This window comes from Callithrix jacchus, chromosome 9 (genome assembly GCF_049354715.1).
Source record: "Callithrix jacchus isolate 240 chromosome 9, calJac240_pri, whole genome shotgun sequence".
Taxonomy (NCBI): Eukaryota; Metazoa; Chordata; class Mammalia; order Primates; family Cebidae; genus Callithrix; species Callithrix jacchus.
Window position 1 is genome coordinate 105,174,520 of NC_133510.1, and position 17,304 is coordinate 105,191,823.

Consider the following 17,304-nt stretch of genomic DNA (forward strand, 5'->3'; position numbering starts at 1 on the left):
GGGTTTAATTTCATTCTTCTGCAGGAGGATACCCAGTTGTCCCAACATTTATTGATTAGACTGTTCTTTCCCCATTAGGTGTTCTTGATATCATTTTTGAAAACCAGTTGCCATTAGGTGTTCTTGATATCTTTTATGAAAACCAATTGCCTGTAAATCTGTGGATGTATATCTTGGTTCTCAGTTCTGTTCCAGTGGTCTTTCCTTATGTTTTTATGCTAGTACCATGCTATTTGGATTACTGTAGTTTTGTAGTATGTTTTGAAGTTAGGTAGTGTGATGCTTCCAGCTTTGTTCTTTTTGCTCAGGATTGTTTTGGCTGTTTTGGGTCTCTTATACTTCTATACAAATTTTAAAATTGTTTTTTATATTTCTCTCAAAAATGGCATTGGAATTTTGACAGGAATCACATTGAATCTGTATATTGCTTTGGATAGTATGGACATTTTAACAATATTAATTCTTCATTTCATCAATATGAGATAACTTTCCATATATTTGTATCTTCTTTAATTTCTTTTATCCATGTTTTATAGTTTTCAGTGTGCAGATCTTTCATCTCCTTGGTTAAATTTATTTGTAAAAATTTTGTATTTTTATAGCTGCTGTAAATGGGATTGTTTCCTGGATTTTTTTTTCAGATTGTCTTAAGTGTATTGATATGATACTGATTTTTGTAATTTGATTTTTGTATCTTTCCACTTTACAGAATTTGTTTATTTTATAATTTTTGGTGGAATCTTTATGGTGTTTCTGTATATGAGAAACGTGTTATCTATAAACAGGAACAGTTTAACTACTTTCTAATTCAGATGCCTTTTATTTCGTTACCTAACCATTCTGGCTACACCTTCTAGTACTATGTTGAATAGAAGTGGGAAGTATAAGCATCCTTGTCTTGTTCCTGATCTTAGAGGGAAAGCTTTGAACTTTTTTCCCTATTGAGTATGATATTAGGTGTGTGTTTGTCATACATGGCCTTTTTCATATTGAAATATTTTCTTTTATATCAATGTGTTGACAGTTTGAGAGGATATTTAATTTTGTCAAATGTTTTTTCTGGATCTTTTGAAATGATTATATTGTTTTGTTCTTCATTCTGTTATGTGGCATATTTTGTTTACAGATTTGTGTATGTTGAATCATCCCTGGTGTGAACCTGACTTTACCATCATGAGTGGTCCTTTTAATGTGCTGTTTAACTTGGCTTCCTAGTGTTTTGTTGAGGGATTTTGCATATATGTTCATTGTGGATATTAATCTCTTAATTTTTTTTTCTCGTAGTGTTCTTGTGTGGTTTTTGGTATCAAGGTCATGCTTGTTTCATTAAATGAGTTTGGAAGTATTCCCTCTTCAATTTTTTGGAAGAGTTCTTAAGTGCACACAGAACATTCTTCAAGATAGATGATATTTTAGCCCACAAAACAAGTCTTAACAAATTTAAGAAGCTGGAAATCATACTGAGTGCCTTTTCTGGTTACAATGGTATGAAACAAGAAATCAATAACAGGAAGAATTTTAAAAAAATTAACAAACACGTGGAAATTACACAACATGCTCCTGAGCAACCATTGGTTCAAAGAATAAATTAAAAGGAAATTTGAAAAATCGTAAAAAAAAATGGAAGTACAACATACCAAATCTTATGGGATGGAGCAAAAGCAATCTTAAGAGGAACGCTTATAGCAATAAACACCTACATGAAACAAAAAATCTTAAACTTAACATTACACCAAAGGAACTAGGAAAAGAACACTAAGTCCAAACTTAGCAGAAATAATAAAGATGACAGCAGAAGTAAATGAAATAGAGACTAGAAAAGCAATAGAAAGATCAATGAAACTAAGAACCGACTTTTTTGAAAAGATACACGAAATCAACAAACCTTTAAGTAGACTAAGAAAAAGACTCAAAAACTAGAAATGAAAAAGGATACATTACAACTAATACCACAGAAATAAAACAGATCATAAAAGAATACTACGAACAATTTGTATGCCAACAAATTGGATAACCTAGAAGAAATGGATAAATTCTGTGGCATATACTATCTACCAAGACTTAATCATGAAGAAATGGGAAATCTGAATATACCAATAAAAAGTTAGGATATTGAATTAGTCATAAAAAGTCTTTTATTAAAGAAAAGCCCAGGACCTGATTGCTTTACTGCTGAATTCTACCAAACATTTAAAGAACTAATACCAATCCTTCTCAAAGCATGCAGAAGAGAGAACACTTTCAAACTCATTTTGTGAGACCAGGAGGTATTCTCCTCATAGACTTTCTGTTTATATCCTTTGCTTATTTTACTCTTGAGTTGTTTTTGTCTCCCTATTTTTGTTTTTGTTATGAGACAGGGTCTCGCTCTGTTACCCAGGCTGGAGTACAGTGGCACAATCTTGGTTCACTGCAACCTCAACCTCCTCAGGCTTAGGTGATTCTTTTACCTCAGCCTTCCAAGTAGCTGGGACTACAGGCATGCCCAGCTAATTCTTTTATTTCTTATAGAGACAGGGTTTCTCAATGTTTCTCAAGCTGGTCTTAAACTCCTGGGCTCAAGGGATCTGCCTGCCTCTGCCTCCCAAAGTGCTGGGGTTACAGGCATGAGCCACTGTCTGACCTCTTTCTTATTTGAAATATTTTTTTTGTTGAGATGGAGTCTCACTCTGTCAAACAGGCTGGAGGGTAGTGGCAAGATCTCGGCTCACTGCAACCTCCGACGTTCAAGCAATTCTCCTGCCTCAGCCTCCCGAGTACCTGGGATTACAGGCACGTACCACCATGCCCAGCTAATTTTTGTATTTTTAGTAGAGATGTGGTTTCACCATGTTGGCCAGGATGGTGTTGATCTCGTGACCTCATGATCCACCCACCTTGGCCTCCCAAAGTGCTGGGATTACAGGTGCCTGGCATATTTGGAATATTTCTATATGTATTTTAGATATTCTCTTTGTTATACATTTTGTTGGTACTATAAGGGAGGCAAAATTTTACCTCCACCCTTTTAGAGTTTTTTTGGCTGGGCCTGAGAATTAAATTGACATCAGACAAATCAATAGGAGAAAATCATGCAAATTTAATGTGAATTTTACATGGCACAGGAACATTCATAAGGAAATGAAGACCAAAAAACAAGTTAGAGTTGAACACTTACATACTGAATGGGAGAATGAGTAGTAAATGAAAATGTAACAAGGCAAAGGAACTTGGCCTAGGGTGTTTAATTGGATGGAGTAGTGGCCAGGAAAGAAAGCTTAGGTTTGTAAGGTTTGTTTGTATAGATTTTCCTGGACTTCAGCTTACACTCCTTGATGATAAGATTGTTACTTGTATAAAGAGGGTATCTTCACATGGGAATTTGGCCTCCTGCTTTGAAGAAACAGAAGAAAGTTCATAGTGATCATATTGCACCTGCTATTTTTCAAGAACTTTTAATTTAGATTTTCATATTGCCAGAGTGGCATAATTTGGGGGTGGGGTGATCTTCTAGTTTTACCTGTAAGTTTTACCTTTTCTCCATTTTACCTACTTTCACTGGATGCATTTCGCTTACATTGTTCTACCTGCATTTATGTGAGCTACCATTCTACTGAGTCTTAAGTCTAGTATGATCATCTTTACCTTGGTGTCCCGGCACTGTTTCCACATCGGTTTTTAAAGTAGAGCACATTGTTTGCTTTTTCAGCTTACTTTCCCATTCATAGTTTTATTGGTGTGTGCCATTGTTAACTCAGTCACTTAAGCTAGATACCCTATTTATATTTTTTTATCCTTCTTTAGTAGTGTAAAGAAATAGTACTAAGGTAAATGATGGATTATGAGAATATTGAATAAATAAAATAGACTAGCTAAGTGTTAAACCTTGGTGACTATACAATTGAAAATAATGAGAGAGAAATTCAGGCAATTTTAAGAATCAGTGTTGTATAGTGATTGAAGACTGTTATTTTGGAATGAGACTATATTCAAGTCACCTCCTTTCATTTATTTATGAATTACTTCTAAAGATATAAATAGATTTTGTCAACAAGCTAAGTGAAATGTACCCTGAAAAATTTTAGCCCTCATTGTAAAAATTCTGACATACTGAAATATTCAATCCAAGTCAGTTTTTCTTCAGGATTTGTCTATGTAGCAGTCACTCAGGTCTCTGTCTACTTGCTAATTTTCTACTTATTAATTCACTTAATTCAGTGTGAAAGTTCAGTCTCTAAGTGGGAAAGAAGAGGTGAGTTGTAACTGAGCTTTTCACAGTTAATGTATGTGTGTGCACATGTATAGTGGTGTGGTAGGTTGTGGTTCAGTTTTATTTCAACTTTTCACATGCAGAGTTAGCTCGGGTCTCCTCGACTGTGCTCAGACTTCCAAGCACTCAACAATATGAAACAACGTACATGTATGTCTGCAGGTGCATTCATAAGTAGCATATAGTAATAAAAGGTAGATAGAGTTTGTTGTATATATATCCATTACCTGTATTTTTTATCCTGTGTTTGAGCTCTATTTAGATTTTAAATTCTCTGAAGTTTGAGAACATGAGTCTTTTTTTAAAAATGTATTTATTATGGTTTAGGTTCTGGGATACTTGTGCAGATTGTGCAGGTTTGTTACATAGGTACACATGTGCCATAGTGGTGGTTTGCTGCATCCATTGCCCCATGATCTACATTAGGTATTTCTCCTAATGCTATCCCTCCCCAATACCCCATTCCCTGTTATTCCTCCCTTAGCCTCCAACCCCCAGGCCCCCAGTGTGTGATGTTCCCCTTCCTGTGTCCATGTGTTCTTGTTGTTCAGCACCCACTTATGAGTGAGAACATGCGGTGTTTAGTTTTCTGTTCTTGTGTCAGTTTTCTGAGAATGATGGTTTCCAGTTTCATCCATGTCTCCACAAAAGACATGAACTCATTCTTTTTTATGACCACGTAGTATTCCATGGTGTATACATGCCACATTTTCTTTATCCAGTCTATCATTGATGGACATTTGGGTTGGTTCCAAGTCTTTGCTACTGTGAACAGTACCACAATAAACATATGTGTGCATGTGTCTTTATAATAGAATGATTTATCCTCTGGGTATATACCCAGTAATGGGATTGCTGGGTCAAATGGTATTTCTATTTCTATATCCTTGAGGAATTGCCACACTGTCTTCCACAATAGCTGAATTAATTTACACTCCCACCAACAGTGTAAAAGCCTTCCTGTTTGTCCACATCCCCTCCAGCATCTATTGTCTCCTGATTTTTTAAATGATCACCATTCTAACTGGCATGAGGTGGTATCTCAGTGTGGGTTTGATGTGCATTTCTCTAATGACCAATGATAATTAGCTTTTTTTTCATATGTTTGTTGGCTGCATAAATTTCTTCTTTTGAAAAGTGACTGTTCATATCCTTTGCCCACTTTCTGATTGGGTTGTTTGTTTTTTTCTTGTAAATTTGTTTAAGTTCTCGGTAGATTCTGAATATTAGCCATTTGTCAGATAGGTAGATTGCAGACATTTTTTCCCATTCTGTTGGTTGCTGGTTCACTGTATTATAATTTCTTTTGCTGTGCAGAAGCTCTTAAGTGTAATTAGATCCCATGTGTCTATTTTGGCTTTTGTTACCGTTGCTTTTGGTGTTTCAGTCATAAAGTCCTTGCCCATGCCTATGTCCTGAATAGTATTGCCTAGATTTTCTTCTAGAGTTTTTATGGTGTTAGGTCTTGAGAGTATGAGTCTTAAAGTATAGTTCTTACAACTGAATTTGACTACAGTAAAACTTTTGAATACCTAGTAGAGTTGTTTGTCTAATGACATATTTGTTTTTCTTAACTGTTTAAGTGGGAGAAAAGATAAGATATATTAAAATACACTTTGAGTTTTAGGTTTCTAGCATGCTTTTTGAGAGGGAAAATTTTTTAGTTGGAATCATGTAACACCTTTCTAGTAGTTTTATACTGCTAAAGATTTAAGCTTTATAGATTCATAGGACTTTTGACTTCATCATATGGCAAATGTATATGACTTGATTAGGTGGCAAATAATATTTTGGCTTTCTTTCTTTGGAATTAGCTTCTTAGTTTGCATCTGACAATTGTGTTAATAGAGGCTATTTTTAGCCTTAAATTGTATTATTGAGAAGCTTACAATATTCCATTGCATAAAACAGATGAAGGTATTAATTTTATACCTTTACGGAAAGCAATTATAGTACCTGTGATTGACTGTCAGATTTGAAAATGATGTAATCGTGACCTAACAAGGAACGAGAAACAGGTTTTTAAAATTATATTTATCACCACTCTTTCCCCTCAAAACAATTATTTTACTTTAAATAGGAGAAGAGAAAGGAAACTGACATTTTTGATTACCTGTCATTTGTCAGGTGTTATTTAATCTATGTAATCTCATTTTATAACCAATGAAACTGACTCAGGGGTTTCAGTATCTTATCAAAGGTCACATAGTCCATTAGTGCCCTTAAGTAGACCTATCTTTAATGACAACAAAACGTCTAGTTAATTAAAAATGGAAAATTTATTTAAAATTTTGAATTATTAGAAAAATATGATATAATGTACAAAGTACAAATGCTCTGGAAAATGTGTAAATCTTGCTTTTCTCATTTTATTCTTGTGAAATATAATCCTTCTTATGTTCATCAGAGAATTAAAGTGCTGAACATTTTGAACTTCCTTAATATGTTAGCCAGCTGGCATATTTTCCTAGCAAAATATTTTCTGATTTGACCACAGACTCTCTAAATCAGTTGTTACTGGTTTGAAAAAGAGAATATGCTGTCATGGTGGGCACCTGATCATGAAAACTGATATCTGGAGTACATTTTTATTTGGATTTAAAATGTTTTTACAATCCCAGTATAAACACTGTTAATCTAGTCAAAACTTTTTCTCATAAGATCAAGAGCTTGCATAGTTTTACTTTAACTAGTTATAGTCAAAAGGGTAAGAATAAGTTGTGCATTTACATTACACAAAATCTTTATTATAAACATGAAGGATATCAAACTAAAAATAGTTGTAGGAATTTTTGAGATAAAACAGTTTAAAAACTCTAAATAACTGGATTTATTTAATTTAAATACCATTTTGAAATTTTCTGGTGTGTAACCTTTGTGGGGTTGGGAAGTAAAGTATATAGTTGTTGGTACAATGCTGGAAAATTACAACTATGTCCTACATTTGGAAAATAGATCCGGTGTTTGAGAGTTACTGATTTTTTTTTTTTTGGTTACTCACTGAACTAGTTTATGTATATAATTAATTTCCATTTTCATGACACGACAGGCCCCTGCACTAAGGACAATGAGGCAAATTTTTATTTTTATTTTTGGAGACAGAGTCTCACTGTGTTGCCAGGCTGGAGTGCAGTGGCGCAATTTCTGCTCACTGTAACCGCCGCCTCCCTGGTTCGAGCGATACTTCTGCCTCAGCATTCTGAGTAGGGGGGACTATAGGCACGCACCACCATGCACAGCTAATTTGTGTGTGTGTGTGTGTGTGTGTGTGTGTGTGTGTGTGTGTGTGTATATATTTTTTTTTTTTAGTAGAGATGGGGTTTCACCATGTTTGCCAGGGTGGTCTCAATCTCTTGACCTTGTGATCCACCTGCCTCAGCCTCCCAAAGTGTTGGGATTACAGGCATGAGCCACTGTGCCCAGTCAAGGATGATTTTTTTAGTTGTATTTCTATAGATGAGTGAAGAACTACTTATTTTAAGGCAGTTTGTGTACCTTGTCTTAAATTTGGATAGTAAGTACTAACAGTGGCTAATTATTATAAGAAGTATAAAGATATAGATTTAGAAGGGTCAAATATAGAGAAAATAATATTTGGGTATGCTTAATTTCTTTCTATTGGTTTTTGCTGGGTAAAGGTTATATTGCAGTTTAGTTCTAGTGAACAATAGTTGTACTTTAACACCCACCCATCTTTAAATGCAGTTAATGGACAGATCTTGATGTTAGCAGAAACTACTAAAATATTAAAGGAACTTAACTATGGAAGGCAGCAATGTATTACATTTTGTAAATTATATGTGGATACTTAAAAATATTTTTTATTCATGCTGTATTAGAAAGGAATAGTTAGAATTTTTTTGCTGAATTAGGGCTGGCCGCTTTTGGAAGGCACCATTATTAATTTCTAGAATATTAATGAGGGAACAGAATTGAATCAATAAAAAAACCTTCAACTTGTTCACTGAAAGAATTTATATGTAGATATTGAAAAAGACTTTAAAGAAAGCTTTCTAGTTAGATAAAATATTGGCATACAAACATGTTGGTAACATTAGCGGGTCTCTAGCAACTATACGTCACTGTAGATAGGTTATAATCTATTTCATTTTTTGTGGGAAAAATAGAAAGTCTGTCAAAAAAGAGAAAGAAAAATAATTTTGCCTGATTAGTATCATCTGACAACTTATAGAAAGAAAACTGACCATGTCTTCTTAGCTCTTGTTTGTTACAGTTTCAAGAAGAGTCAAAATTATTCTCTGGCTCAAGGTTTTAGCACTGATGTTTTGCTTTCTTTGTAATAGTTATGAAACATAATTTGAAAAATTAATCTTTATGACTGTATTTTAAGACTAAACACTTAGAATATTATGTTATGTGGGAATTCACTATGGCATTGAGAATTTTAAATATGAGATTAAAAATAGATTAGCCAAAAGAACTAAAAGGAACTAAAAAGAATAAAAATTTTCCCCCCTCAATAGTACTTAAGTATAGTTTACTGCCTACCCATTCGTCCACTTTGGGTGGAAGAAATCTGGCGAATTTCAAGAAATGTAACAGTGACTATATATTTACCAGTTTTGTCAGGTACAAACTTGCCTTAGTTGTTCATATTTTATAAAATCATGGAAACCTTTTTCTTTTATATCTGATTTCTAAAATTGTCTCATAGTTCAACTTGGGTGTTCTCTTCAAACCCATAAAAATTGAAGGTAAACTTTGCTATAACAAAATTTAACTTGTATTTCTTATCTTAGTTGTAAGTTATTCAATATTCTGGCACCCAACTTTATCTTTTTTTCTTCTTGTTGGCATCATCTTTTTCAGCACAATGGAGAATTTACAGTCTCTCTCAGTGATGTTTTATTGACCTGGAAATACTTACTCCATGAGAAATTGAACTTACCAGTTGAAAATATGGATGTGATTGACCATTATGAGGACATTAGGAAGATTTATGATGATTTGTTGAAGAATAGTAATATGTTAGATCTGATTGATGTTTATAAAAAATGTAGGACTCTGACTTCTAATTGTGAAAATAATAACAGAATATCCCCTGTAAGTATTTTTTAAAAAATTCTTTTTCAATCAAATTAAAATTTAGCTCAATTTATTTTGAATTATAGTATCCCCAGTTATAGTAACTTGGTAATGTTTTGCTTAGTGAATCATGATAAAATGGGAAAATTTAGCTACCTGAAAGCTAGTTATTACTTGAAAGAAATCTTCTGGTGGTAAATTTTGTTGGTCTTGTGTTATTGTTATTTGGTTGCTGTAGGAGTAGCTTCTTAGACCAAAAAAATTGTAACAAAGGAATTAGTCCCAAATGCCTGATTTCTTTTTGAATTATATCAAAGATTGCTTTTGTGTTTAACTTTCTTGGTTGAATGTATATTTGTTCATTTGGCACATGTTGGATAAATGATTGGTACAGCTTTTTGTAATGTTATTTTACTACATATAGGTACCATTTATGAGAATAGTATTATGCAATATCCATGAGATAATAGACTATTCCTTTTTTGAACCAGCATTTTTTAATGGAGTAAAAATTTAAAAATTAAAGGGAGTAGTACCCCTTGCAGTTTGCTTTTGTCTACGTTAGAATTTATAAACTGTTTAGAACATATTTGGGCATATCTTGTTATTTTTAAAGTGTTGAAAATATTTTTAGTTATTTGAACATTTACTGAGTGCCAATAAAGTCGTAGTTAAATAGTGGTAACAAATAACTGTACATGAAATTAGAAGAAAATGTTTACTATATTTTGTAAGATATTCAATTATTTTATAAATATTTTAATATAATACTTGGGAATAGCATTTTAGCTGATTATAACAGAAACCTCCACTACAATAGTGGTTTGGAGAAAATAGAAGTTCAACTTTTATGTAAGATATCTAAAGATGAAAACAGGACTGATAGGATAGCTCCATGGTTATCAGAGACCTGGGCTTTTTCTGTCATTCTGCTCATCCATTTTAGTCCAAAGATGACGGTTGGAGCTCCAGCCATTATATTCATTATACTGGTATTCCTTGCACCAAGAAGTAGTAAGGAAGAACAGCACTCTGCTTTTCTATTAAGGGTACATAGCTTTTTTCTTTCATCTTATTGCCAAAAAGTTAGTCACATGGCTGCAACAAGCTGCAAGGGAGGGTGGAGAATATAGATCTTATTCTGGGTAATAACTTGCCAGAATAAAAACAAAAGCTCCATTACTGGGGAAGAAAGGGAAAATGGATATTGGCAGGCAGTTTGCGGGCTTTGCCTCATTGAACCATCACAGAAACCTTTGCCTTGTTATAGCTTCCTCAAAACACATCCACACACATATACAACTACACTATGGTTAAATACTTGTGAAGATAGTTTTTAAAATTTTTCTTAGCTGTATTTTACTTGCCTACTTACGGAGATGATTTTTGTCTACTTTTTACATAGTTGATTTAGAGAGCCTTATTCATATATAAGTAGTGGATTGTAGAAACAATAAAAATCTTAAAAGCCAGAGGTAGTATAATCTACCTGAGGTCTTCAGGTGCATTGTTTTCATTCTATTCCTTCCCATTGTCTAAATCCTTGACTAAGTCTCGTCATTTGAGTGGGTAAAATTATAGTATGATATTTATCAGGGTACATGTTTGAGGTTGTCTATGTGGGAGACTCTCTCCAAATGTCAACATGTCACCAGGAAGAAAATTGAAGCTGCTAAGATGGTAGTATGTGAAGTAGAAATTGTTCTGCATTTTAATCCTGGAAGGCCAACAACTTAATCTCTGATACTGTTTGCTCTAGGGAAATTTCCAGTGCAGGGAAAAAATAGACAGGAAAATATATCCCTAGATTGATTTCTCAAAAATGTACTAACTATAATCCCAATTTATGCTAAAGTCTCTTTAAAGATACATATTAGAATATTGCAAACAGTTTTGAATTCCATGATCCTGAGTTTTCATGATCATGATAAAATTTCTTTGTTTCATATTTGTTGAAGCTGAAATAAGGCAGGGATTATGAGAAATTAAGATAAAGCTAAGTCAGGGCAATTCTGGGAATGTGGTCACTTGAACATTGCCTCTTTCCTCTTTCCTCCCTATTATTCCTCTTCTAAGGAAAATGGATACAGGGCCCATGGGCATCTCAGAGCATACAAAGCCTTAGATTGTAACTGGAATCTTAAGTATAGAGATTTGGTACAGGGCTTGCTTTCTCACGAACTGAGCAAGTATCTGGAAGACGGGATCAGAGACCTGAGGTGAGGCGCAGATCCTAAGAAGAGCTTAGGTTGATCCTAAGAAGAGCTTAACCTCAGAGATCTGTGGACATCTTTGGGGGAAGGTCAGCAACTGCTCTCTCTGGGTACACTCAGATTCCCTGACCCTTATGCCAAGAAGTAGCTGAATGGATGGGCTCACTTCCTGTTGGTAAGGCTTGGAAGAACACAGGACTCTCCTTAGCCTCAGCAGATGACTGGTAGCCTGCTTGTTTCTCCACTGATGCTCTATAAGTATAGAGACCATTTCAACTTCCATTACCTGTAGGACTGTCATCACTTAAGATACATCAGCAGTCAGATCTGAGTCCCAAAAAGCTAATGAAGAAAGCAACACACCATTAAAGGGTTTCCAGTGGCCGGAGAAGGATGAGTTAACTGACAACACACATGCCTAACAGAACAGAGCTACTAGAGGGGAATAACAGCAACCTGAATGATATAAATGTTGGGTACCTGGGAAAATTCAAGCATAGCCTCTCAACATAAAACTATGGAGCTGACAAAAAAAAAGAAAAAGGCAGCACACCTGCATGGGCCTGAGTCTGGGTGGGGCTGCTGAGGGTGCTTCATGGTGCTGGGCTCTCTTGGATGGGGGGATGGTGGAGGGTGCTGCAATGACCCAAGGCGGAATGCAGCTGGAGGTGTAGGTTCTTGGCTTGAACTTGTTTTGTGATGAGAAGGCCACCCTTGAGAAAGCTCATAAAATATAACACCTCTATAAAAGCAGTCCTTAGCTGGAGGCTGAGGCTGCTGGGAGATGCATCGACATCAGGGAATGAGGTCCTGCCTGTGGGTCCCTGATGCCTGCACACTTTTTAGGATCTTCTGATCTACCTGGCAGGCATCAACTATATTGCCACCTTCAGAAAGAGAAGGCTTGCTGCTGTCCAGGACTCCAAGGGGTCCATTAGGCAGTGGGGGCCAGACCCAGATCTCGTGGCTCCTGGGGAAGATCTACCAGTGTCAGCCTCGTTGCCTCAGGAGCAGCAGAAGGGAGAGTTCCTCTGTGCATGGAGCTGATCTCTAAACTTGGGATTGCCTGGGATTCCCATCACAGTCCAGAAGAAGAGACAAGACCTGAAGAAGATGGCAGCTACCATGCGACAAGTAAGACAGTGGGACAACGACCTGCTTCAGAGCATTGAAGCCACCTGGCACCAACTCACTGTCCAAGCTGAGAAGAAGAAACCAGGGACCCAAGGAGCTTCATTCAGTTTAATATAAAACCAGCAGCAAACCTCCGAAGTCCGGGCATCTCAGAGAAATGCCTTTTTTGTGGACATGTTACTAAACACAGAGCTAGATTTTAGTTTTGTCAATATTTGCATCTCCTACTTTATCAAAAAGTTTTCTTTTTCTTCCTAAAAACCAAAGAATGCTTTCATTTCCAACTGCATCCCTTGTTCTGCTGCCTCCCTGCTCCTTTTCTCAAATGTTGGGCAGGTGGGCTGACTCTTCTCAGGGATGCAGATGAAAGCTTGTTGGTAGAGTGGAATAAAAAAGGGCAACTCCTCTTTACAATCTCAGAATGAATTGAAAAACACAGGACATAATATATTCTAAGTCCGTCCAGGATGTTCTATTTTAAGAGACAAGTGTGAAGCTGTACTCTGAAACTGCAGGATGGGTGGACAGTGTTCTAGATCAAGTGTCTGGTTCTCCCTGGGAGCACCCACATTTCTTTTAAGGTTTCCAACAGAGATGTAATGATGAAGTTACTCACAAGAGGGATTAGATGCCGGCTGCTAGTTGCAGTTACTGGGTTTCTGTAAATTTCATCTGTTGATGTTCTACATATGTGGTAAGAATTTATTTACTATGTAGTATGTTTAAATATTTATAAGTTTTATAAGCTATTTCCTCCTGTATAAGCTGACAATTCAAGTTGTTCACTGTTTTCCTGTGACAGTTATTATGTGCTTATAAACCTATCAGATTTATAAAAATGAGAGAAATTTATTAATTTTTCAAATATGACATTAGAGTGTAAGTAAGCAAACTTTTCCCTGTGTAATTGCATAACATTGAGATAAATACTTCAGAATAATTTCATCTGATTTTTATTAAAAATAAATCATTTCCAGACACGGTAGTTCATGCCTGTAATCCCAGCACTTTGGGAGGCTGAGGCAGGTGGATCATGAGGCCAGGGGTTCAAGACCAGCCTGGCCAACATGGTGAAACCCCATTTCTAATAAAAATACAAAAAAATTATCAGGGTGTGGTGGCAGGCACCTGTAATCCCAGCTACTTGGGAGGCTTAGGCTGAGACAGATAATAGCTTGAACCCGGGAGGTGGACGTAGTAGTGAGCCAAGATCACACCGCTGGACTCCAGCCTGGGTGACAGAGAGAGAGACTCTATCTCAAAATAAATAAATAAATGAATAAATAAATCATGTTTATGAAAACTTAAAAAAAAAAAAATTCCCAACACGGTGGATGAATTCAGACCAAAATTAGTCTTGAAAATTAAGCATAGTAAATATTTAAAACAAAAAAAAATATTAAAGAAATCATGAAGTGCTTAGTACTTTTCCAAGTAGGAGAACAGAAAAGAGTTAAACAGAAACAGATGCATAAAAGGCTATAATTAAATACATAATATATTTGATATAAACGTTTGTTATAATACATATTTTCCTTAGCTGAAAAAGGCAGATAACACCATTATTGTAGGTTGGCCTTTTGAGATAGCTCTTCAGGGATTTTGCATGTCTGACACCCATGGCTCCACCTGAGCCCACCCAGAAGCAATTCAGCATGCAGGATGACAGCGATCACCCTATGATTTCATCTCTGCCCCCACCAATCAGCAGCAAGCCTAGCCACCTCCACCCCTTCTTCCAAATTTCCTTTGAAAAACCCCCTAACCTATGAGCTTTGGATGATATTGGATTGAATATTAACTCTGTCTCCTACATGGCATGGCCAGCCTCATGCCTATTAAACTCTTTTCAAGACAGAGTCTCACTTTGGCGCCCAGGTTGGAGTGCAGTGGTGCAGTCACAGCTCACTGCAGCCTTCCTGGCTCAAGTGATCCTCCCACCTCAGCCTCCCGTGCAGCTGAGACTACAGGCATATGCCACCATGCCCAGATAATTTTTTGCAGAGACAGAGTTTCATCATGTTGCTCAGGCTGATCTTGAACTCCTGGGTTCAAGCAATCCACCCACTTTGGCCTCACAAAGTGCTAGGATTACAGGCGTGAGCCACATTGCCTGACCTAAACTCTTTCTTTACTGCGGTTATGTGGTCTTTATTTGTGCAGCAGACAGGAAGAACCCACGGGCAGTTACATTATGAAGTTTAATTATATGTATACTTAATGACTGCTAGCAACTGTTAGGTAACGCTCTGCACTGAAACATCAATGACACTGAGTAGAGCTTTGTGTGAAGTATTTTTTTATAGTCAGCATAGCATTTTATTAGTAATATCCTGTATTTTCTACAGACTCAACTACTGGATTTTCTGTCTGGCACACAGTATGCAGTAGGTGGTGAAACCGATCTTTATATACCAATATCACCAACGAGTAAATATACCCAGGATAATGAAAAGGTACTGATAAACTGTGAGTAAATTAAAGCAGATTATAATCCCTTTCAAATCACTGAATTTGGCAGTACCTTAAAGTGACTAATGCTTTGTAAAAATTTTTTAACAAATCTTTAATTTGTTTAAAACTGTACTTGCAAAGAATAATATGTTGGAGGCTGGTGAGAATGTGATAATAGCGTCTTCATGGTTTGGGGCTAAGGTAACAGGCATTGAACAAAAATAAATATCATTCAGACTATCAGAAAAGTAATTGAAGGTCCAGTTTGTCAGAGTTCTTTGAATCTCTTTGGTAAACTTCACATTTACTGTTTTAGATGGTTGATCCTAGGGAGCATATGCTCAATTGAAAAATCTCATCTGTACCCCTTGCAGTAGTACAACTCATATATCAAGAGTTCGGATAATAGGGTTTATTGTATAAACCACAGAAAAGTAGTGCCTCATACAAGTTTGGTCTAATATAATTTACCTTCAGCTGAACGCTATGCTGGGTACCTAATTATGTATGGTCACCTCCCTAAACATAGTAATAGTGCTTATGAAAATGGGGACCAAACTATGACCCTTTTTCTCTCTTGCTCACATTCCTATTTAAGTGGCCTGGAAAGTCATACCTTCTAAACCATAAAATCTCATCAGATGGGTTTTATTTAACCCTCTATAATGAGGTTTACTTTCCCACCTGACTCTGGCATAACATCACATGACAGAGAAGGAAATAAATACGTTTTGTTTTTTGCCATATTTTGAAATGGTCTTACAAAGCTGTCTTTTGTGGAAGAAAATTTGTATCTGTAAAGGATCTCTATTAATGTAACTAAATCTTTCCCCTTCCAGACCCTCCCAATCCTAAAGAGGTAACTGAGAGTCTAGCACCTTTTAAAGGTCTAAATAGGAAGCCTTTGCCATCTATTGTTTCTTTTTTTGTTTTGTTTTTTGAGACAGAGTTTCGCTCTTTTTGCCCAGGCTGGAGTACAATGGCAAGATCTCAGCTCATCGCAACCTCTGCCTCCTGGGTTCAAGTGATTCTCCTGCCTCAGCTTCCTGAGTAGCTGGGATTACAGGCATGCGCCACCATGCCTGGATAACTTTTGTATTTTTAGTAGATACAGGGTTTCTTCATGTTGGTCAGGCTGGCCTCGAACTGCCAACCTCATGTGATCTGCCCGCCTTGGCCTCCTAAAGTGTTAGAATTACCGGTGTGAGCCACTGCTCACACCGTAGGCCTGCTGTCTAAGGGTGGCTGCCTATGAGACTTCATCTGCATAGTAAGAAGCTTGGTCTTTACAATCCTCTATCTTAAACCAGAGACTCCTTTCTGCTGGTTCCAGGTCTTTAGATAATAATTCTTTCAACCAGTTGCTTGCAAATTGGAAAATCTTTGAATCTACCTATGACCTGTAAGCCCCACTTCAAGCTGTTCTACCTTTCCAGGCTGAACCAATGTATACCTCACAAGTACTGATTGATGTCTTACGTCTCTCTAAAACATATATAACCCCAGCTACGCAGTAGGCTGAGGCAGGAGCATTGCTTGAACTAGGGAGGTGGAGGTTGCATTGAGCCGACACTGCGCCACTGCGCCACTGCACTCCAGCCTGGGTGACACAGCGAGACTCCATCTCAAAAAAAAAAAAAAAAGAAAGAAAGAAAAAGCATATATAACCAAGCTATAACCCAACCACCATGGGCACATTTTCCAGGATTTCTTGAGACTGCACCTTAGGCCATGATCACTCATATTTGGCTTAGAATAAACCTTCTTAAATATTTTACAAAGTTTAACTCAACAAAAGTTTCTGTGATTAATAAAATCACCATCGACAAGATGAGAATTTAAGAGTATCACAAAAAGTAAAATTATATTGAACATATTTTAATTATTTTTATTTTGTATATTTTGATTATTTTTGTTTTTTTTTGAGTCAGAGGCTCACTCTGTTGCCCAGGCTGAAGTGCAGGGGCACTGTCTCTGCTCACTGCAACTTCTACCTCCCGGGTTCAAGTGATCCTCTCATCTCAGCCTCCCAAGTAGCTGGGATTACAAGCGTGTGACACCATGCCTGGCTAATTTTTGTATTTTTAGTAGAGACTGGGTTTTACCATGTTGGCCAGACTGGCCTCAAACTCCTGATCTCAAGTGATTCGCCTGCCTCGGTCTCCCAAAGTGCTAGGATTATAGACATGAGCCACTGTACCCAGCCAA

General features: G+C 36.5%; 1 protein-coding gene across 8 annotated transcripts in view; it reads left to right on the forward strand.

Moving 5' to 3' along the window:
• Window positions 1-17,304, forward strand: part of PARPBP (PARP1 binding protein) — a 68,269-nt gene that overhangs the window by 8,637 nt on the left and 42,328 nt on the right. For 4 of the 8 annotated variants that reach the window (XR_013522387.1, XM_035257397.3, XM_009004490.4 and 1 more), the window contains 2 exons: window positions 9,080-9,313; window positions 14,991-15,098. The exons of 1 other annotated variant lie outside the window; for it this stretch is intronic. Coding sequence is in view for 5 of the 7 variants with exons in the window: in XM_035257397.3 (XP_035113288.1) it covers window positions 9,080-9,313; window positions 14,991-15,098 (342 nt within the window). In the remaining 2 variants the exon portion in view is untranslated. Of the gene's footprint in view, window positions 1-9,079; window positions 9,314-14,990; window positions 15,112-17,304 lie in introns of all 8 variants that reach the window. 3 more of the 8 variants (XM_078338113.1, XM_078338114.1, XR_013522388.1) reach the window with 2 other exon arrangements.